Source organism: Peromyscus leucopus, chromosome 11 (genome assembly GCF_004664715.2).
Source record: "Peromyscus leucopus breed LL Stock chromosome 11, UCI_PerLeu_2.1, whole genome shotgun sequence".
Taxonomy (NCBI): domain Eukaryota; kingdom Metazoa; phylum Chordata; class Mammalia; order Rodentia; family Cricetidae; genus Peromyscus; species Peromyscus leucopus.
Genome location: NC_051072.1, coordinates 5,581,820 through 5,604,260, shown reverse-complemented (window position 1 = coordinate 5,604,260; position 22,441 = coordinate 5,581,820). Strand labels below are relative to the sequence as shown.

Below are 22,441 nucleotides of genomic sequence, written 5' to 3'. Positions count from 1 at the left end.
CCTGTGCTTCAGAAATGGAAATTGAGATTGTAATTATCATTCCTGTTTGAAAGTCTTTAAGCGCCAAACAAAGCTCATATTAATAACTCATGACTTAGTCTGTCCAGGCAATAGAAGAGTGAGATATGTAAATGAGCTCCCCGATTGACATTCCAGATTTGTGTTGAGTGCATAATGAATCTTTTAATATCATGCCACTGTGTCCTAGTCGCCCCAGGAGTGTGTCTGTCATTCATCCTTGGGTTTTGCTTCCATTTAGAACCCTGGCTATGCTGGGCGCCAGGAACTCCCGGAAAACTTGAAGATAAACTTCCGATCCGTGGCCATGATGGTCCCTGACCGTCAGATTATCATCAGGGTGAAGCTGGCCAGCTGTGGCTTCATTGACAACGTCGTTCTGGCCAGGAAATTTTTCACACTCTACCAGCTGTGTGAGGAGCAGCTCTCGAAGCAGGTGTGTTATTCTGAAGGTTTTTTTTTTTTGTTGCTGTGGTTGGCCACATTTCTTCTTTCTGTTCACTAGAATATTTCCAGTTCTTTAAAAAAAAATTGTTTGGGAATTTCATATATGTAGATAATATATTTTAATAAATCCACCCCACATTATGTCCCCTCCAATTCTTTCTTTATCCCCTTCACTACTTTTCTCTCCAAATTTCATGTGCTTTTTTCTAAAAAAAATAAAATCAACTGAGTCTACATAGAGCTGCCAGTATGTGCATGGGACTAGGGCTCTCGACTGGAGCATGGGTGGCCTCTCCAGTTGTATTCCTGTTAAAAACCACCTCGACCACTCCCAGAAGCCACCGATTACCAACAGCTTCTCAGCTCAGACTAGAACTCTTAACAAGGTAACTCTGACACTAAGTTTAAAATGATAAAGCTGAGTGTGTGTGCGTGTGTGTGTGTGTGTGTGTGCGCGCGCGCGTGTGCGTGCACACACGCATAGGTACATGTGCATTGTGTGTGCACATGCATGGAGGTCAAAGGTCAGGTCCATGCACTGTTCCTAAGGTACTGTCCACCTCAGCTTTTGCCATAGGGTCTTTCACTGGCCTTGAGCTAACTAAGTCAGCTAGGGCCAGTGAGCACTAGGGACCTGCCTGTTTCTGATTCCCAGTGCTGTGAACTCAAGTACGTGCTACCAGGCCTGGCATCCTTTTTAAGCCTAGGTTTCCAGACTGAAGTCAGATCTTACGGCTACACAACAAGCACGTGGCCTACAGAGCTGTCTCCAAAGCCTCCCCACCCCCAAATTGATATTCTCTAGACTTTTGTTAAGAAGTACGTTTAAAGAAATTACTATTTCTAGCATAGAAGTATTGCAGTTTACTCTCCAAACAGACTTAAGAGCTATAATATGAATGGTATTGTTGTTAGCGATTTACATCTCCTGTATCCGAATCATGGTGTGCCAGGTGATGGCGTAGTTTTCGGGAACTTATGAGTCACTGACTCTTCTTACCCCCGAGCTCACCCATATATTTAACCAAGCTTGACTAATGGCCTTTTCTGCTGTACATCTCTTGATAGTTTCCCGTAGGTTTGGGATATCAGATCGAGCCCCCATGAGAGTTAATGGCTAGGAGACATGAGTTAATTATTGTATCTGTATTAATCATCTATCACCAAGTAACGATTTCAGCAACAAGCTTAGTGACTTGAAACAGCAGACAATATTTCATAATGTCTGAGGCACTGAAGCCATCTTAAGGGGGTCCTCTGTATGTCCCAAGACCGCTGTGAAGGTGGTGGCCAGAGCTGTGACGTCATCTCGCTCTTGGTCGGGCAGCAGTTTCCTGAATCATCTCCTCCCTTCTGTTTCTTGAATGTAGAGAACGTTCCATGTCACCAGCTGCTGTCGCTGCCTCTGTGTTCCACCTGCCTCCCCTCTGAGGTCTCATCCACAAAGCCCCCAGGAATGACAGGAATCCATGCCTGCAGAGCAGCCATCCCCTGGCAGATACTCCTCAGGCCCATGTATTTAACACAATTCCAGTTCTGAAAGGAAGTTTCGCTTGGTTAATTTCATCCACTGACACTTTGGTGCACATTTCCCTACACTTTTGTTTCTTTGTTCTTCTTAAGGTTTTGAATTCCTTGAAGGCAGGAACTGACCTTGTATGCTTTCACATGCTCCACCCTCAAGGCACAAGCCCTGAGCTAGGTGCAGCATCTCCCTGTGGGTTAGCCAACGACTTTCAATTTCAATTTTGTTTTCATGCAGTTAGGACTTTATTATGGTAAAACACATAACTTACTATACCAGCCACTTCAAGTATACAGTTCAGTGGTGTTCAGTGTGTTTACAACAAATAGATCTACTGATAATTTTCATAATTTCTATTATAACCAAATTCTGCAAATCGACTGCTACCTTCTCCCCACTCCTAGCCCCTGGCAGCCACTGTTTCAATTTTTGTGTCTTGGAACTTAATAGAAAACTCATGTAAACGAAACCCTCCAGTGTTGGTTCTTCTGTGGCTGACATACTTTAGTTAGCATAATATCTTCAAGGTTCATCTGTGAGGTGCTGCAGAGAGCCTTCTTTACGTGTCGAAATAACGCTCCTCTGTGTGAAAATGCTGTTTCCATTCTCCATTCATCTGCTGCAGGGCAGCTGGGCACTGGGCTGCTCCCTACTTCTGGTTTTTTGTGACTAATCAAATATGAATGTTATACATAGTTGTTCAAACATCATTTCGAGACTGGGCTTGTTGCATCATATGGAAGGTCAGCTTCTTACATTTTAAAGACAATGTCTCACTACATGACTCAGTGTGTCCTGAAACTTGCCATTTAGCCTTAAAGTTGAAATCCTCCTGCTGCAGTCTCCAGGTGGTGGGATCACAGGCCTCTGCCTGTGCACCTGGCCTGGTTGCTCCATTTTTAATTTTTAGAACTGCCAGCTATAATTCCACAGTGGTTGGGTAATGGAATTTTAATTATTCACCTCATATATGCTAACATTTGGAATGCAGAACTTTCATAATGACTATACTAAGCTCAAAGCTGGGGCATGGCTCCAGATTTAGCGGGACTCTTCCTCCAGGTGATCCTGGGATGTGGCTTCTTTTCCTTGTGTTTAATAGCCCTTTATCATTAGCAAAAGTTTAAGAGTGTAGTGTCTGAGTTTAGTTCTGGTCCTGAATTTTAGCTATAGAGACACAAATAAATTTTCATGTGTATGAATGTTTGAGAGGAAGGCAAGGGATGTCACAGTCTAAGAAGAAATGTCTACTTTCCCCCGTCTAGACTCATCTCAGTCTTAAACTAAGGACTTAGGCTAATGAAGGTAGAAGGAAAGACTCTCAGATAGCCTTCAGTTTTTCCAAAAGCGTATCAATAAAGAGAATTTTTTCTACTTAAAAAAAATTTATTTGTTTTACATCCCAGCCACAGTTTCCCCTCCCTTCTCTCCTCCCAGTCCCCCCATCCTCCCTCTGTTTCCACGCCCCAATCCACCCCTCCTCCATTTCTGTTTAAGAAAGGGCAGGTCTCCCCTGAGTATCAACAAAACATGGCATACTTTTTTTTTCTTTAAGGGACTCAGCATTAATTTATTATCATGACTGTGTTTTTCGCCAAATTCATATTGTTTCCATGACTAGGATAGTTCTGGAAATAAGTCCAGTACTTCCTTTTTTTCAGGTCCACTATGACTTTGGTCTGCGTAACATTTTGTCAGTTCTGCGCACCCTGGGGGCAGCAAAAAGAGCCAGTCCCACGGATACAGAATCTACCATCGTAATGCGAGTGCTGCGTGACATGAATCTTTCCAAACTGGTGAGACTCACACGTGGAAGTATTCCACCTGCTTGAGTATGAGTTTAACGAATCGTATTTAGAAATATTTATTTAAATTTATTTCAATGCCTAATTCTCAGATCAAATGCTAAAGATCAGAGTTTAAATTGTACATTTTGAGAAGTTCCTTTTCAAATGGCTCACACCTAGTTAGAAATATTTCTATTTCAGTAGAATTGAATTGATTAACAAACAATCCACACACAGGGCTGGAGAGATGGCTCAGCAGTCAAGAGCACCTAAGAGCACGGGCTGCTCTTCAAGAAGACCCAGGTTTGATTCCCAACACTTAAACGGTGGCTGCCTCCTCAGGCATGAGGCACACACATACACACAGGCAAAACATGTCCATGAAATATAAGAAATTATTTAAAAAACCCATCCATTAAAGACCCAAAGAGTTTAAATCATTTCTGTGTGGTGGATAAAACAAACAAACAAACAAACAAACCAAACCAAAACAACAAAAAACTTGCTTTTTAAAAAAAATCTTTGGAGCTTGGTAAGGAGTTGTATTAAATTTTACAAGGATGTAATAATTTCTCATCTTTCTTCTTTTTTTCTTTTCTTTCTTTCTTTTTTTTTTCAGTTTTTTGAGACAGTTTTGGTGCCTTTCCTGGATCTCGCTCTGTAGACCAGGCTGGCCTCAAAAATCACTGAGATCTGCCTGCCTCCGCCTCCCGAGTGCTGGGATTAAAGGCGTGTGTCACCGCTGCCCAGCTAATTTCTCATTCTTATAGTAACTACTGATAATCAACGCCTAGTGTCAATGACTATGGAATGACAAAATGCTGATTTTGTTTAAAAAAGAAGTATGAACCAGATTCCAATTCACAAATTTACAAATATATTTCATTAAGATAATCTCTTTAGCCTAAATTAGGAATTGCAGACTACTGTCTTCTGAATGGGGGATTTAATGAAACATTTGTAATGTAGGTAGGAATTTCTTTCCTTCTGTTTCTTTCTTTCTTTTCTCTTCTCATTTTAACTTTTTAATTATGGGAAGCATGAGGAGCATATTACTCAAATTTCATAGAGGTTATATTTCATCTACTAGTGGTCATGTTGGCCTGTGTTGAGTGTTTTCAAACTTTCTGTATATTCTGTGTTTGTGCTAAAATAGTTGGTCTTATTTCCAAATTTGTTCTTTGTAGATTGATGAAGATGAACCCCTGTTTTTGAGTTTGATTGAAGATCTATTCCCAAATATTCTTTTGGACAAAGCAGGCTACCCTGAGCTGGAGACAGCAATCGGTAAACAGGTAATGCATTTCATGGTGAACCAAGTGCTGGGTCTGATTTCTCTGAGTTTGGTGGGAATCAAGGGGAACGTCCTCACCTGCACCTGTGGCCCCCAGAGTGACATCGAGGCTGCAGCTTTTTTTTAAAGGAGAAGTCACTGCAGGCCATTGATGAAGCTTTCCTGACAGCCACATGTCCAGTGAGTCATATCCAAATGGCCTCTGCATTAGGGGCAATCATTCCACCAGATTCAGAAATAAAATGTCACAGTTGTCAGGGTCTGTGGGGGACTTGAATGGCTTCCTGCTGAGCCGCTGCTTGGCTCTGGCATCGGCAACAGTGGTCTCCAGGCTTCTGTTTCTGTGTTCTGCTTGCAGTGATGTCATGTGACTTCTCCACAGTCATTCTTGTCTTCTGGACACTTAGGTAGTCTTTCGTCATCTCTGTGGTAGAGGGATCCACTGTAATGTGCTTAGTCAAGTGTCTGGATTTATGGACACTTGGTACTGTCTAATTGACCAGAGTCTTTCTATGAGGGGAAATGAACAGTGTCAGCTTTGCCCCTTAGTTTGCCTTCCATGAAGAAAAATTTTGGGAAAAAATACTGTTTTATCCCCATGGTCATTAGTTTTTAACATAAAATTGATTTTCTTGAAAATATTCTCAATACAACTCAAATGCGATAGTACTTCCTGCATATTTCTGCTTTAGAATTAGTGCTCTAAAGTCTTCATTTACTGATCAATAATAGTAATAATTCATTCTGCAAATTATTTCCTCATCATTTGGCTAAATTAATTACAGCCCTTTCTAAAAGGTTGAGTAATTTATAAGATAACTTATGTTAGTTGCTGGTAGGAAATGAACTTTCCAAAGAGTATATTATGTAAAGATACATGATCATTATCCAAAAATTATTTTTGTGTTTAATATTTTATTACTTAAAATTATTGTTTGATAATTTCATAAATGTATATGACACGTTCTTATCACCCTCCTCTATACTTTCTTTATATACTTCCCACCCCTATCCACCTCCATCTTTACTATAAATCTCCTTTCCGGATTCATGTCTTTTTGTTTGGTTTTGCAACTTCCTGAGTTTAATCAGGGCTGACCACGTGACCGTGGGTGTGGAACTGTACATATGACATCCTCTCTGCAGCTCAGTGAGCAATTGTGGGAGAGGGTGCAGAAAGAATGCATGAACTGGAAAAGAGAAGAGGTGCAGAACACCATTTGCTGGGCTCGACAAAGCCATGGTGTTCATGAACTCAAAATTATCCTAGCCAAAATAAAATTTACAGCAAGTTAAAGCATGATATTGTCATTTTATAGGTAGATCATAGACCAATAGATGTTTTGGGCTCAGATTCCAACTTCATGACTACAAGTTGTACCTCGTGGAACATTGATCATTCTATGCTTCGATTTTCTGCCTTGTTGATAGTAGCAACCTCATCATCTTGTTTTGCAGGTTGATCTTAGAACAGTGTTTGGAAACTCTTCACTCCTTGCTTTTAGTAGATGGAAGCCACGAATGCGCAGTGTGCTGGCTTGTATCGAGATGACTTGGAATTTACATGGACTTTCAATCAGTCTGACCTACTAAACATTTTTCTGGTTATAAATATCATTATTTAAATCAAGTGTTCCAGATACATTTGGCTATTTCATTCTCTTTTCTTAAGTTTCTCCTCAGGCTTACATTTATTAAAAAATTAGTACTGATGAGTCATTCCCGAAGAGAAATGTAGGTGTTTCTTTCCAGCTTGGGATGATTGTTTGATTATGTTGGTCTACTCATTGAATGTGTTTGCTCACTTTAGTTCTGTGTGGTAGGTTTTTTTTTTTTTTAAGTTGTGGTTAAGTCCACACAATACAGTTTATGAATTTGAATGCTTCGAAGGAGGCCGTCTGACTGCAGTCAGAGTCCTCACACTCTTGGGTGTCTATTATGTTGTCAGCCCTATTATTCACCCTCAGGTAGTTTTCTTTCCTTGCAAACAGAAGCTCCACAGCCATTAATCCACAACACCCTCCTCTCATTTCTTCTCCACCTTTCATCTTCAGTAAATCTGGATCACGGTGGATGCTATCTAATACGGGGAATTTGTTGTGCTTCAGGTTGAGGAAGCTGGCTTAATTAACCACCCTCCTTGGAAACTGAAAGTCATCCAGCTGTTTGAAACACAGAGAGTGAGGCACGGAATGATGACCCTGGGACCCAGTGGAGCGGGAAAGACCACGTGCATCCATACCCTGATGAAAGCCATGACAGGTACGGAGCAGCAATTTCATTGCCCTGGAGGACACATTTCAACAGTTGCAGCACATTTGAGTGCTCAAGAGAGACATGAAGACAGAGAGGTAAACACTTTTTTTTTTTTTAGGAAGGAATGGTAATTTACTACTAATTGGGAACATTTAAGAAATAATATATTGTGTTCATGCACCCCAGAAAGGACACATTTTAAAGTGGCATTTTCATGGTGCTGTGTGTTTTACACATTTAATTTCCTCCTCATGTTAAATTCGAGAGGAGGATGTTATTTAGTACAAAAAAAAAAAAAAATCAAGGCTCAGATTCAGAAATGCCTAAGGTCAGAAAATGGTAAGTGATGGGACTGAGAGTTAGGATAAGGGTCCATCAGCAAATACCCAACATACCATGCTACTTCCCACTAAATCCATAATACAATGTTACCTTTGAGTAAACAAAAATAATTCCAATCTCAACTCTTAAATTCTGTCATGAAGAGTCATCTAAAGCATCACAAATGCAGATATTTCTCTAGTGAAGTTCAATAAATGAGTTTTATTTCCAGATGCCCCCTTAGCTTTGCATTCAAGTTCATTGCCTTAGGCCATCCAAGGATAATGGGTATTGCCATGTTGGCCATTATTCTTGTGTTCTCTGATTCTCATTGAACACTGATGCTTCTGAACATGTTAGCAGCCTGAGTGGTTGCGGAGCTAAATTACAAAATTTTATGAACTCGGTCTATTGGAATGAAATATACAACACCAAAGTGGGAAAAGGTACCGCAGGGTTCCAGTTAACTGAGCCCAGCTCACCGACACTGGCACACTGTTGTTCATTGCTGGAAACTGACAGTTCCTGTGACAGAGCTCCTCACATGATAGATTTGGTCTCATTTCCAGAAATTATTGGATAACTCGAGTTTTGTATGAGAGGGCTCTACCAGATGTCCTCAGATGGTGACAAACTGTGTTCTTTGTCAGCAACTACTCTCGCCAAACTCAGAACTCACATCTTGAGGATTTATTACATGGCTTTTCATGTATGCTGTGAACCTTCTGTTTAGGATTTTTTATATGTCTTTAAATGATGATGTTTTCATAAGTCTGCTCAATATTTTTTATTACAGTTGAAGCTATTTTCTGTTAACAATCAACTGCATATGCACCTGATGCAATGGCTTAAACAAAATGAAATGCTAAATATTAAAGAATATAGATACATTATGTACGCTACATCTGAATTATAGAATCCATTTGGCAGTGTGGGTTTGGGAGGAGTTTCTTGAAAAGATAAATTTATTACTAGACTATTTATTGTTTGTTAACTTATTCTTGGCTTTAGTGTATAAGATAAACATTAATTAGATTAAGTAGCACATTGTTTCATGTTGAAAAGTTTAATTATCCAAAAGACAAAGGAGATAATTGGGTGGAACTCCTATTAAAGAGGAGCATGACCCATGCATGCTGTTTGCTGATTCACAATGCAACTCACACTAATTGTTTTGTAATACTCTGTTCTTTGTGATTCTGCCAGGTTTGATATCAGAAGCAGGGAAACAAGCATACAAAAGCATGTAAGAGGTTAACAATGAAGCAGGGGGAGCAGGCATAGACACATAATTGTAACTGAACATTTAATTGTTATGAGGAAGGTTTGCTATAATGGGAACAGAAGTGGAGGGCATGAGAAACTTTCTAAGTTGTTACAGAGAAGGTGCCATGTCATCTAAGGGTTGAGCTAGTTGATAAAAGACATTTTTTCCTGACGAGAGGAGCCTGTAAAGGGTAAGAGCGATTGGGAAGGATGTGATACACTGTTGCAGTACTTCTGCACAGCTGAAGCACATTTGGTTTGTGGGCGTTGGTGAAGCTGGGTGTGGAAGCTGTGTGTAGAGGTGTAGTGAGAGCTTACTCTTAACATCCAGTATCACCCCCTCTTTAGCACTCTGGTGTAGGTGTAACTGTATTGGGGAGACCCCACTCTACCTTCAGAAATATCTCCCAGCTCTTAGTTACACACTTTATTTCTAGACAAGGAAGTGACTCAAAGAGCAGGAATTAATGTCCTTGAGGCAGCCACATCCTTAACCAGTAGGGGAGAAGAGTTGATGGCCAGTGTCCCACCTCCTATTTTTTTTGAAGTCTATCCCATAGTTGACTAGTTTAGTGATGTGCCATTGACTGGCTTATTCTGCTTCTTTGTCCCTTCATTCCAGACTCCCAGAATCCAATTCCCCTTTTTGGTCTCTGCCTTCATGGGGCCCAAACTAGGTCAGTTGCTATGCTATAGGGAGCTTTCTAATTACACTAAATACCTGGGTTCCATTCCATGTGTCTAGAGAAACCATTGAACTTGGTGTGGCATGATCATCCCTGCATACAGAAAACCATCTGATGACCATGGAGGGAAGAGATCAGGGGTAGGAGGCTTATAAAGATTGAAAGTAAGGAAAGGTGCTCATACTAGGTCAGAGTCCACAAGGGCAGAGTGGTCAGGACTCTGACAAGAAACGCCCAGAGGAAGACTCAAGAGGAATTTGTTTCAGCAACATTATGGAAGTCAAGTATTTATTCTTAGAGTGTTAGAACAGATACAGTTTTCATGGATGAAACCGACCAACATACACTTAGAAATTTTCATAAAGTATGATTGTATTAAAAAAAAAAGTAGTGTAGTCAGAGCATTATGGATGTCATAAAAGCTCTGCTTCAGTTCAACTTTAGCAACATAGAATACCACAAATAATTACCTCAATTTGCTTTGTGATTTCTAAAAAATTAGAAATTTGGTTCTGTTTTCCTAAGTGGGTGTTTTAGTTGGGGTTCTCTAGGAAAACTGATTCAGTACAGACACTAACGCACCCCCCCATACACCCATGCACATACCCACCACCCCTTCCCCCCACATGCACACACACACACACACATACAAACCCACACACCCACACATACATGCACACACCCCCACACATAAATGAACACACCCACCCCCTCCCCCCCACAGATTTCTTGTAAATTGGCTTTAATGGTGATGGATGCCAAGCAGTCGCCTCCCTTGTTAGTCACGAACTGGAGACTCAGGAGAGCTGGTTCTGTACTTCTATACCCCAAAAAGCAGGGCATAAGACGGCATCAATTCTAGCTGGAAGACTGTAGAAGATGAATAACTGCCTAGGCTCAGTTATAAAAGAGAAAAAAAAAGGGGGGGGGAGATTCCTCCCTTTTCATGTCTTTTATTCTTTTAGGACCCTCCAGTGGACTGGATAATTCTTATACACAGAAAGTACTCTCATAGTTCCAGTATGGCATCCCTTTTGTCCCCAAGGCAATATAAATTTATTTCTTAGACAGCAAAGTGCTGTACTCAATAAAGGATAACAAGGCTAATTATAACTTGGAATGCAGAATGACATATATTTTCAGTGTGATTTTTCACTTTTCATATTTTGACCACTTACTGACAGTACACAAATTAGCACAATGTTGCTTCATGCCACATCTGAGATGTTTAAAATTTGGATGCACTTGCTGCAGATTGTGGAAAACCACACAGAGAAATGAGGATGAATCCCAAAGCAATTACTGCCCCACAGATGTTTGGTCGACTGGATGTGGCCACAAATGATTGGACCGATGGAATATTTTCTACCCTTTGGAGGAAAACACTGAAAGCCAAGAAAGGTAGAGGAATTAATATTATTTTAAACATACACTTATAAATAAAATTGTAGCTCGCTAGATAGAATTACCAAACAGCAGTGTTGTCCATATATGTTAGCCAAGACTAAGTAAAAGGTTTCAGTACATTTGTGAGTGTTGAAGTGATGAAATTATTGATTAGTACACTTAAACCACACATTTGGTTTTTTTGAGACAGGGTTTCTCTGCGTAGCTTTGCGCCTTTTGACTATTGTAGCAGCTGTCAACTCACAGATTCGCCTGGCTCTGCTTCCCGAGTGCTGGGATTAAAGGCGTGTGCCACCACCGCTTGGCCAAACCACACATTTTTAATTGCATTTTATTTATCTGTTTGTTTGTTTATTTGTGTGTGTGTGTGTGTGTGTGTGTGTGTGTGTGTGTGTGTGTGTATGTCACAGTGTGCATGTTGAAGTCAGAGGACAGATTTAGGGGTTGGTTCTGTCCTTCCTACCATGTGGGTTCAGGGTTTTGAGGCCTGGAGGAGGGGGCATTTAACTGTTGAGACCTTTTGCTGGCTCTAAATGCTTCCTCTTTAAAAGAACGTTTGTTTTTAAAGTAATGCTTATGCATCCTTGTAATATTTTAGAATAGAGAAAAGCTATTAAGGAAGGTTGATAACTTTGAATAAAATGATTTTTTTTACTGTGACTGACTATGTTCACTGCATCATTTAAAAATATAACATTTATTTATATACAGCTTGCTTTTAAAAACTGATTCTCCTAAGAAATCATGTAGAGAAATGAGCTTCTTTAGGCAGAAAATTATATGTACCAAAAGCGAGCTAGCACATCCTTCTGTTTAGGGGACACTGGTATTGAGTTGTTAAAGCAAACATTTAAGGGCTTGCTGCTCAGTCTGAGTGGTCTCACTTCTGGACCCTGTAAGGAGAGCGCAGTGTTCTCAGAATACAAGCTCAGCAGGCAGAGATGGAAGCAGCTCGCCTCTCATTGTGTCTTCTCACTTCTGAGGGAGAAAGGGACAGTGACTACAATTGCAGGGCAAAGAACGCAGGAAGAGCCTTTGGCAGACACTTCCTGCCTTCACTTTGGGCAGCAGACCCCCTGCTGAGACCTGTTTGAGATAGCCCCTTAGATTCTCCCAGGCGGGAGGAGATTAACATCAGAATTCAAATGGTAGTGAGAGTGAAAGCACCCCTATTAGTAACAGTTACTTTACTGGAAATTAAAAGTTTGCTTCTGATTTGTTCAATAACCCTGCATCAATGTGGATCCAGTGATGAGTTTTCCTTCCCAGAATTGCTCACAGGCAGGCAGTCTCCTTTAGAGAGGACACAGAAGCTTAGTCTTCCACAGAGACCTGTAATGAGGTCACCATTTCACCTATGGCTAGCTGAGTGGGTTTCATTAGGGATCCCAAGCCATTTAACTTGAATAGAATACTCACAGTCATGCACAGCAAAGAACATTTAGAAGCAGACAGTGACAGTGTTGCTAAGTAACAGACAGACAGACAGACAGACATGAAGAGGAGCTACAATGGGAACCACATAACCTTCATCTACATTTGCATTCTTGTTGAGTCTTCTTCTGTTTTTCCTTCTCTAGCTCCAGTTATCTCCTTAAGTGACTCCTGTCAGGCTGGTCCCCACTCTCTCCTGAAATTGCACTCTGAAGGACATTGGTGATTTCTGGCATATCAGATACAGACTGCCTTTTCTTTTCAGTCTAGTTCTGCCTTCAGTGGTCTCCCTCACAGTTGGTCACCCTTTTCTGAATCTTGAATGCTTGGTCTCAGAGATCCTTCATCCTGTGGGCTTCCTTCCTCCCACATTCACTGGGATGAGATGTCTGGAAAGGGAGGGAGGCTGGAGGGGCAACAATGGAGTCCCTGACAGCAATCTAAATAGTGCATTGTCTCTGTTTTCAGACCTGTCTCTCTCTACATTTTTTTTTTTTCTAGAAGAAAGCTATACAACCCCTGTGGCTTTAAATGCCACTTCTAAGCTGAAAGCTTTTATATTCTAATATTTAGTCCTGATCTCTCTCTTAAACTTCTAGTTCAACAACTCTCTTGGGAATCTCTGTTGGACATTAACATATGAAAAACTGAATTTGTTCTTAACTCTGCCTGTCTCTCCTCATTGTCTTTCCTGTTACACTGATGTACCACTCCTTCTCATCTTGTTAACTAGGTCTAGTTTCTTCCTGTCCTAGACTGTCTTATTTACTTTTCTTCATCCCTTTGGGCTGCTGCAATACAACACAATAGACAAGATGGTCCACAAACTACAGACAGATGTTTACTTTGCACTGTTTTGAAGGCTGCTAACTTCTTGGTTGTATCATTTCATGGACAGAGGGGTGAGGGATTTCTTTTTCATACCAGGACACTAACCCCATTACTGACATCATTCCTTTATTCCATAATTCTATACATTTAATCTTAAGAGATAAGATTTCAACATCTCACCTTGGAAGGTACAAAGCATTCAGTCCATTTTATCACCTGAAGCTTGTTCCTGCTCCAGGGTCTTTTTACTTTCTGTTCATAGATGGGAAAAAAATCATACCTCCAGATCTTTAAATCACTTCATTCTCTGTGTGAAATCCTTAACTGATCACCTAATCCAAAATAGTGCCTCTTCTCTGAATCTGCTTAAAATTTCTTTATTGTTTCTCTGTTTATTTGTCTGTCTTTCCCTCTTAGAGTGTAAGCTCTCTTGCCACCATATCCCAGCCCCTAGAACAGTGCTGCATGTAGAGGGTGCTTAGTGAGTCTTTGTTTAAGGAACAAAGGAATTTTGATTTAACTATAGTTTGTGCATAACTGCCACATAAGGAACTTAGAAGGTCCTTTGTGCTCATACAACTTAGTCATCATTGAGATCAATGCTTTATTTAAAATTATGGGCATTATATATAGCTCTAGTGCTCTCTGAAGCTTCATAGATACTTACATAGGCACCTGTGTGCTTGTGTGCTCTTTCTCTCCTCTGGGGTGGCATTCCAGGAGAGCATATCTGGATAGTTCTTGATGGTCCAGTTGATGCCATCTGGATTGAAAATCTGAATTCCGTTTTGGATGATAATAAAACGCTGACTCTGGCCAACGGCGATCGGATTCCCATGGCTCCAAACTGCAAGATTGTTTTTGAACCTCATAACATTGACAATGCTTCTCCTGCCACTGTCTCAAGAAATGGAATGGTTTTCATGAGTTCCTCTGTCCTTGATTGGAGCCCTATTCTTGAGGTATGATTGAATTCTTGCTTTTGTATAATTAAAAAGGGAAAAGAGTCTTCAGCATTCTTTGTGAGCATGCGGATTCTTCTGCAGCTGGTGGTGTAATTGCCTTTTTATAGTACTGTTTATGAAAGGTCCTTGAATGCACAGGGGTGTTCAGACCCTGATTGGCCCTCAGAGGCTTCTCCAGTCCTCTTCTAATCATTTAGAACTGTGATTTCCAGGTAATTGTCAGGCCTACGTGAATCAATAATCCTGCCAAAGTGTGTCTGAGGACTGAAGAGTAAAATTTAATTTCATCACTTTGTGGACCCATGGCAGTTTTGAAAGGTACTTGTTCACATAAAATTTGGGAACAACCATCTTAGAAATTTAACTTAAAGATAATTTGTTAAAATTGCATATAAAAATTTCTTATGAGATTCAGTAGTCATAATATTAATTTTAACTTTGTGGTTGGAAATAATATTTCACATGATATTACTTCAATTTATGACCAGGTAGAGTAGTTTATTACTGTCAATATATTCTAAAATATATTAATTAGAATTTGATTATTGCATACTTGCATACTTATATATTTTATTAAATTCATATTATAAGATAAAAGTAAATGCCACTGGAGAACCCATGTGACTTTTATGACATAGTTGTCTAGATTTTTAATTTTCATTTGCTTTATATTTTGAAAATGATTTTATTTTAAAACTTCCTAATTCAAATTAGGTAGCTATTATTCTATATTTCCATTATATTTTTGTACTCCTATCTATATAGGCATATATACAAAAGGATTTAGACTTGATAACATATAGATAGAAATAGAAAAGAACATGTTTCATAGCAAAATGATACTGACATTCTTGAATATGACTCTAAAAATCACTTTTAAGGATTTCATACTGCATAATTAGCTTTTATATTCATTAAAATGAAGTACAGGTGCTCTTAGATCAGTGATAATTTAGAAAGTACAGGCAACTGTGTCAGATCTGAATCCTACCAAGTTACAATCTCCAGGGAGAGGACCAAGGGCTTCTTATGCTTAAAGTATCACAGTAAATATTTTTTCATATATCTTTGCTTGGTGATCACAGACACAATGGAATGCGAGTGAATTATAATTACATGATTCCCCCAAATATTTAAATTTTATAAGAGTATTTGAAAAGTACATTAATTTATTATGTAACAACTATTTAGCTTGTGCCTTATAAAACATACTTCTATTATATCTTACCTGGATTTTTATAGAAATACTACACAGAATCACCTCTTCACATGCTTTTAAATAATGGAGTGTCCTCAAAGGATCAGGAGCTTGCCATGAAAACATACCCATAAAGTCTCACCAATATGAATGACTGATTTGAACCAGGACAGCAATAATAAATAGGTCAAAGTTGAAGGGGGGAGGACTGCTAGGCCTCCACATGAAGTACTCCAGGTCATGAAGGAATGCCGAAAGCGGGAGCAAGCAGTCTTTCCCAGGGAAAAGTGCTGCTGCAAAGACCGCCTTTCCGCCGCACAGAGGAACTGGAAAGGAGGTGTGGCGGAGGATACACACCCAGCAGACTTTTTCTGAGGGCCAAAGCTCAAATCTTCATTTTATTTTTCTCTCTGCTGGATGCTCTTTTTCTCTTCTACTGTCTTACATTTTCCTGTCATCTCTTTTATACTACACAAGACAAAGGTTTCTATGCAAGGAAAGATTGCCTCACAACCACAAGTAATATATTTTACAAAAGCAAATTTCTTCATTCCATAAGAAGAAATCACATTAAGATCACAAGTTACATGTTTTTCTTAGAAGCCCACACGTAGTTAAACATTTTTCTTTGTATTAATTTTCCCACTATGACATCTTCACCCCAAAGCAACGACTCTTCTATTATTGATTAACACAGTTTTTTTTCTTTTTTTCATTTTTCTCTATTAAGAAATTTTCTACTCACTCTACATACCACTCACAGATCCCATCTCCTTGCTACCCCGGCCCTCCCTCCCAAGCCACCCCACATCCCCACACCCCCCAAATCAAGATCTCCCATGGGGAGTCAGCAGAGCCCAGCACACTGAGCCTAGGCAGGTCCAAGCAAGCCAAGTGTATTTCAGCCAGTCCCTTTGTACTGGCAGGCAGCTGTTTGTGGCTTCAGTGTAGCCAGTTTCTGTTCTTAATTCTACTCTAGAGAAACTTTAAATGAGTGGTCAGTTCACCACCTATTTTTCTTTACACACAATAGGGTCATTTAATTTCCTTTCACAACGTTGTTTTTTCAAGGTGCATACCTGGGCCTGTGATTAATTCTGTAAGTTACATGACCAAAGAACTCAGGGCTAGCTAACCTTGGGTGCAGGGACATAATTGCTTTCTTTGATCACTGGTCTGTTTTTCCTACAAGCAGAGTTCACAGGTCTATAATGCATGGAACTTCCTTGTTCTTATTTTTCATCTTCTGCAAGTCTCACATCTAGCAAAGGGGAAATTAACTTTTAGCCTGTATTTGCCTTTTTTGTATCTCTTATTGGAGCAATTGGCAGAATAACCTAAATCCTGTTCCTAATCATCTTCACACACTAACAGGTGTCCTAACCACCTGTATCTTTTAGGCTAACACAGAAAATCCAGTTAAATCATAAATCATCGTTGCTCTTATAAAAATCATCTTCAGTATGATCTGCAAGCAAATTGCCCAGTGAGGAGTGGGATATTCCCAAGAAACAGTCACACCATACTAGACATGGTGGGTGTCATCCCTTCAAATAGTCATCACGCCATGCCAGATTCAGCAGGATCATGGCAGCCGCAGAAGCAAGAGGCATTCTGGAAACAATCCTCCAGGGATTTGCCTCTCCAGGATGCACCTAGAGTAGGCTTGTTATCACTTGAGTTGTATCTCATAAGCTCCATTGCTGTCTGCAGCTCCTCTGACATGGCCACCAATAGAAGAGTACACCAACTGGTTGTTCAATGCCAAATGGTCATCTCTGAAAACATGCATACAAGTAACATTATACAGACTGAGCAGGTTGTGTTTATGTACTGTATACATAAACAGTACATATGTATATACATACATATATATGAGTATATATGTACATATACACACATGCATGTAGCAGTAATTAATGAAAAAAGAGATCATGAATTTGAAAGAGCAAGGAGGGGTAGATGGGAGAGTTTGGAGGGAGAAAGGGAAGAGGGAAATGAGATAGTTATGTTATAATCTCAAAAATAAAAGCAATAATTAAAAAATTACTGCAGTATCCTCTTGGACGTGATCAGGAAGAAGCAGGTTTTACCAAGAACCAGACTGAAAACATTAGAGCAGGGAGCTGTGGCCTTAGAAGGAGTCAGGCCTGTGGAAGACTGTGGTGGTAGAATGTTACTACAGGGAGACACATCATTTTCTGGTCCCCTTACCTTAAAAAAAGTTCTGTGTCATGGTTTTGTTAAAGTGGAATCACAGTAAGTTCACAAATTAATGACTAATTTAGAGTTAAGATTTTGCTACTTCTGTTTTGAGTCCCTAATTATTTCCTGGGATGTTGAATTGAAGGGTGCATTCATTTCTTGACCCCATGAGAATTTACCTGAAGAAAACCTGGAACAGTAGGTCAGCGATGGAGTGCTCTGGTTGCATTCCTAGCCCCGAAGAGAAAAGTTTTAAGCAGAACTTCTCTCTGAATGACAGACTTCTTTATTTAATCCTAAATGACAAAATTGTCCCATGTTCTGAATACCTTTAGTATTTCTACGTTACTTACTAAGTTAGAAGAAATGAATGGAAATAAGCATTGTGATTAAATTTTTGTTTCTTGATTTTTAAAGCCCGAGTGTGGAGTTCCTTTGCTCATCTTTCATTGCTGTTGGTCATCTTAGCAACTCCCTGTGAATGTCTCCCTATTTCCTTGAAGTACATTTTAACTAACTTTTAGTTGAGGGCTGTTTCTGCGCACGTGGCCTTGGAGCTGCTCATGTGAATGCTGCAGACAGACTCATTGAGTGTTAATTCTGGCCTTGCTACATACTGGTTGTGGGATGCTGGGTGGATTACTGGAGCTTGAAGTGTCAGGGGAATAATAATAGTTCCTATCTCAGAGAGTTGTTTGGAATATTTAAATGAATTATTATATGAAAGAATTTATAGATAGGTTTGGTTCATCTTAAGCACAACAACTCTTTGCATAATCATGAATTGTTAATTAATGTTAATTAATTTAATCATGCCATAAAAATGTCTATTCCCCCCCCAATGGTCATTTTCCTGGTTTCACCAATGCACAGATGTGTGAACCCACAGGGTTTTCTCAAGAGACGATCTCCTCAAGAGGCTGAAATCCTGCGACAGCTGTATGCAGAGACTTTTCCAGACCTGTATCGTTTCAGCATTCAGAACCTGGAGTACAAGATGGAGGTACTAGAAGCCTTTGTGATCACTCAGAGCACCCACGTGTTGCAAGGGGTGATCCCTCCAAAGGTAAGGGGTTGTAAATTCCTCCTGAGCACACTGTGCAGAGAACACAGCAATGGAAACTAGATTTGGTTAGGGTTGGTGAGCGTGTGCTGTGGGTTGGGAGAGGTTTCAGACACACCATTTTTTCCCCATAGTTTTTTTTTTTTTTTTTGAACAAAGCAAACTGTTGATTTGAATTTTGTTGCTAGCTACCATAACAAGATAACAAATGTCATTCTTTTTGTTTAAAAACATCTCTACTATATTTATATTTATTTATTTTGTGTATGTCAGAGGATAAGTTGTGGGTTGTTGGTTGTCTCACTCTACCATATGGGGCTGGGGAATCAAATTCAGGCTATCAGGACTGGTGTCACGTGCCTTTATCCACAGTGCCATCTTGCTTGCTTTCATTTATTTTATAAACAAGTAAGTATCTGTGGGACTTGGTTTCTCATCTGCTCCCCAATTGTATCCATTCTTTTAATCTCCTGGGCATAGCTGATATTTCTTTCCTAGGTTTATTATTTTCATTGAGCAAAGATTAAGATGGAGACTGAGAACCAAGCAATTAAAAAAGAATGCTTCGTATATCCTCAGGAGCAGGCTGGGGAGGTGGACTCAGAGCACCTGGGGAGGCTGTTTGTCTTTGCCATGATGTGGAGTGTGGGCGCCGTCCTGGAGTTGGAAGGTCGCAGGAGGCTGGAACTCTGGCTACGTGCTCGAGAGGTGCCCACGCTGCCCCTGCCGCAGCCAACGGATCCTGAGGACACCATGTTCGACTACTACGTTGCACCGGATGGTGAGCATGCCCTGCATTCAGGATGCAAGCAAAGATGGTTCGATCCAGCATACGTTTGTGTTATTAAAGTGAGAACTGAAACTCTTGATGATAAAACTGAAATAGGAATTTTAATGTACAGGGAAAGATAGTAATTGTTTATTTCCCCAAGGTTTACTTTAGGTTCCAGGTACAAGTTCCATTTGTGTGGCAGGCGGGACCTTCAGTGACTTAGGTGAATTGAATCAGTTTCCTATTCAGATACATAACAGCTATTCAGTGGAACCAACAACTGATGTAAAAAATTATATTTAAATATAGGTGTCTATGTCTACAGATGTCTATTTACTTATCTATACATCTCTATATGCATCAATATACACTTTAAAATAACTTATATGTGCATAAACATACACAATGCATATACACAGAAGCAACTTTATATTTTTATGTGTATTCATTCATACACATGCCATCCAGTATCTTTCCCCAAGTAAAAAGCTTGTGAGATTTGATGTTTAAAAGTGATTAATGGCTTCAGGTACATTGCTTCTGTCACTCTCTTCTGTATTTTTATGTGTGCTATAGTGTTGAAAAGCTACATACCGAGAAAACAGTTCTAAAACATTTCTGAGTATGCCCAAATAAAGGACTCTATTTGGAGTAGTTCCTTGGCAAGTTTTGATCAAGCCAACTAACATTAGAGCTAACTTTACTGAATATTTCTTGGGAACATGGTCTTACATAGCTCAGACAGGCCTCCAGCTTGCTATGGTCTTGCAGATGGCCATCAGCTTCTGATTTTTCTGCTTCCATGTCCCAAGTACTGATATTACAAATACATGCCACTGTACCTGGTGTCTCAGTTAGCTGAGGTTTTCAACTTGGTACAGCCCAGAATCATCTGAGAGGAAAGAAGCACCTTAAGAATTCCCCAGATCATATGACTCTGTGTACATGTCTATGGGGGATTGTCTTGATTATTAAATGATGCAGAAGGGCCCAGCCCACTGTGGGAGACACCATCTCTAGATAGGTGATTCTAAGCCAGAAATCAAGACATCGAGTGAGCCAGGAAGCAGTATTCCTACACGGTTTCCACTTCATGCTCCTACATTGAGTTCCTGTCTTGACTTCCCTCAGTGGTGGACTGTGACCTGGAAATATAAAATGAAATACAACTTTTCCTCTCTAAGTTGTTTTTGGTCAGCATTTTATCATAGCAAAGAAAGAAAAGTAGAAGACCCCGTTTTAATCAGAGCTAGGGCTTTACCCAGGATATCGTGCATGCTCGACAATCACTCTACCAGTTGGGCTATGTCTGCGGTCCCTTAATGGCCTTTGTTTCATGGCGAGTATTTGAAGATACCTCTGTGACATTTTGAAGGTACCTGATCATTACAGGGACATACACTGTTAACTGGAAGGTGTGAATACTTCCTGTTCTTCTCAGGTTCCTGGAGGCACTGGAGCACGTGTACCCCGGAATATGTGTATCCACCTGATACCACCCCAGAATATGGTTCTATCTTGGTGCCAAATGTAGACAATGTGAGGACTGACTTCCTAATTAAAACCATTGCCAAACAAGGCAAGGTATGACTTTTTAACTACTATTAAAAATAGTGCAATTTAAAAGGTCATATAAAAATATGAAAATATAAAAGCACCTTGCATTTATTTTATAGTACTTTCTATTTCTGTTTAGAATAAGTGAAAACATTACCCAAATGAGTGAACTCCTTTTGCTATTTCACAATGACACACTAATATGTCGTATGAGTCTAATTCCTAATTTATCATTCCTCACATATTAGTTGAAGAAAGTGAATTTTGACTTGTTTTTGCTAAGACATCTCCTTCCCTTTTGGTTACTGACTTAGTTTGCTGTGGCTGTCTTAACAAAATACCAAAGCTTGGGTGGTTAAACTGTGGCAGGTTCTTTCCTCAGTGCTGGAGGCTGAAAGCCCCGGATGAAGGTGCTGAGAGGTTGGTTTTTCCACAGGCCTTTCACCTTGGCTGATGGACAGTACCTCCTCCCTGTGTGTTCCCATGTCTCTTTTCTGTGAGCATGCTTTTCTGATGTTTTCTTTGTCTATCTAGATCCTTTGCTTCTATAAGGCCATCAGTAGGCAGGACCAAGCACCCTAACAGCCTCATTTGGGCGGCCACCTCTGTAGGGTCCCTTTCCCTAGTCACATTGGGAGATACAGCCCATCCCTGCATTAGTTTAGGAGTTGGTGGGCGGGAGGGACACAGTTCAATCCATGCTGTTTGTTTTATTTCTTTCCCTCTGAACTCCTCTATTTTAGGCTGTGCTGTTAATTGGTGAACAAGGAACAGCCAAAACAGTCATAATCAAAGGATTTGTGTCAAAATATGACCCTGAAAGTCACATGGTCAAGAATCTGAACTTTTCTTCGGCAACCACCCCACTGATGTTTCAGGTACTGCCTTTGATATTTCCTGCAAGTGTAGGTTTGTGCCAGTTTTGGAGGCTCAAGGTGTTTCCAGTGTCTGTGGAAGCCTGTCAGACCTTCTGTAGCCATGACATCATACTAATAATGTCTTCTTTCATTCAAATGTAATAAATTCTCTTTCTGGTTAGGTCATATTATATAATCTTAAATTATGGAGAAATAAGAAACTCTTAAAAAATAGGTGAATAAGGTGCTACAGGCCTCAGTGGTGTTTAAAATATTTGTGTAGAAATGTAGGAAAATGAAGGAAAAACATTTTAAACCTGAGATAGAGACAATCACTTTCTGAGTAGGACACTAATAGCTCACTAATAAGAATTACTAGTAGGATTTCATGAAATTGAATATCTGTGTAGGAAATTATAAAGTGGGAAGGCATATAAAAATCCATGCAAGAAAATCTCTGCCACCTATTCATCTGATGGGGAAATATTTAAGAATGAAAAAAACCCACACTAAACAAGAAAACCCCCAAAATAATCCAATCACAAAATGGGA

At 39.9% G+C, this 22,441-nt stretch overlaps 1 protein-coding gene across 1 annotated transcript in view; it reads left to right on the top strand.

The window, feature by feature from the left end:
• The window catches only part of Dnah5 (dynein axonemal heavy chain 5), a 232,373-nt gene that overhangs the window by 106,103 nt on the left and 103,829 nt on the right, over positions 1-22,441 (top strand). The window contains exons 38-47 of the mRNA XM_028868160.2: positions 260-454; positions 3,652-3,786; positions 4,965-5,072; positions 7,180-7,333; positions 10,855-11,001; positions 13,993-14,234; positions 18,530-18,706; positions 19,283-19,484; positions 20,917-21,059; positions 21,776-21,910. Of these exons, the coding sequence (XP_028723993.1) occupies positions 260-454; positions 3,652-3,786; positions 4,965-5,072; positions 7,180-7,333; positions 10,855-11,001; positions 13,993-14,234; positions 18,530-18,706; positions 19,283-19,484; positions 20,917-21,059; positions 21,776-21,910 (1,638 nt within the window). The remainder of the gene's footprint in view (positions 1-259; positions 455-3,651; positions 3,787-4,964; positions 5,073-7,179; positions 7,334-10,854; positions 11,002-13,992; positions 14,235-18,529; positions 18,707-19,282; positions 19,485-20,916; positions 21,060-21,775; positions 21,911-22,441) is intronic.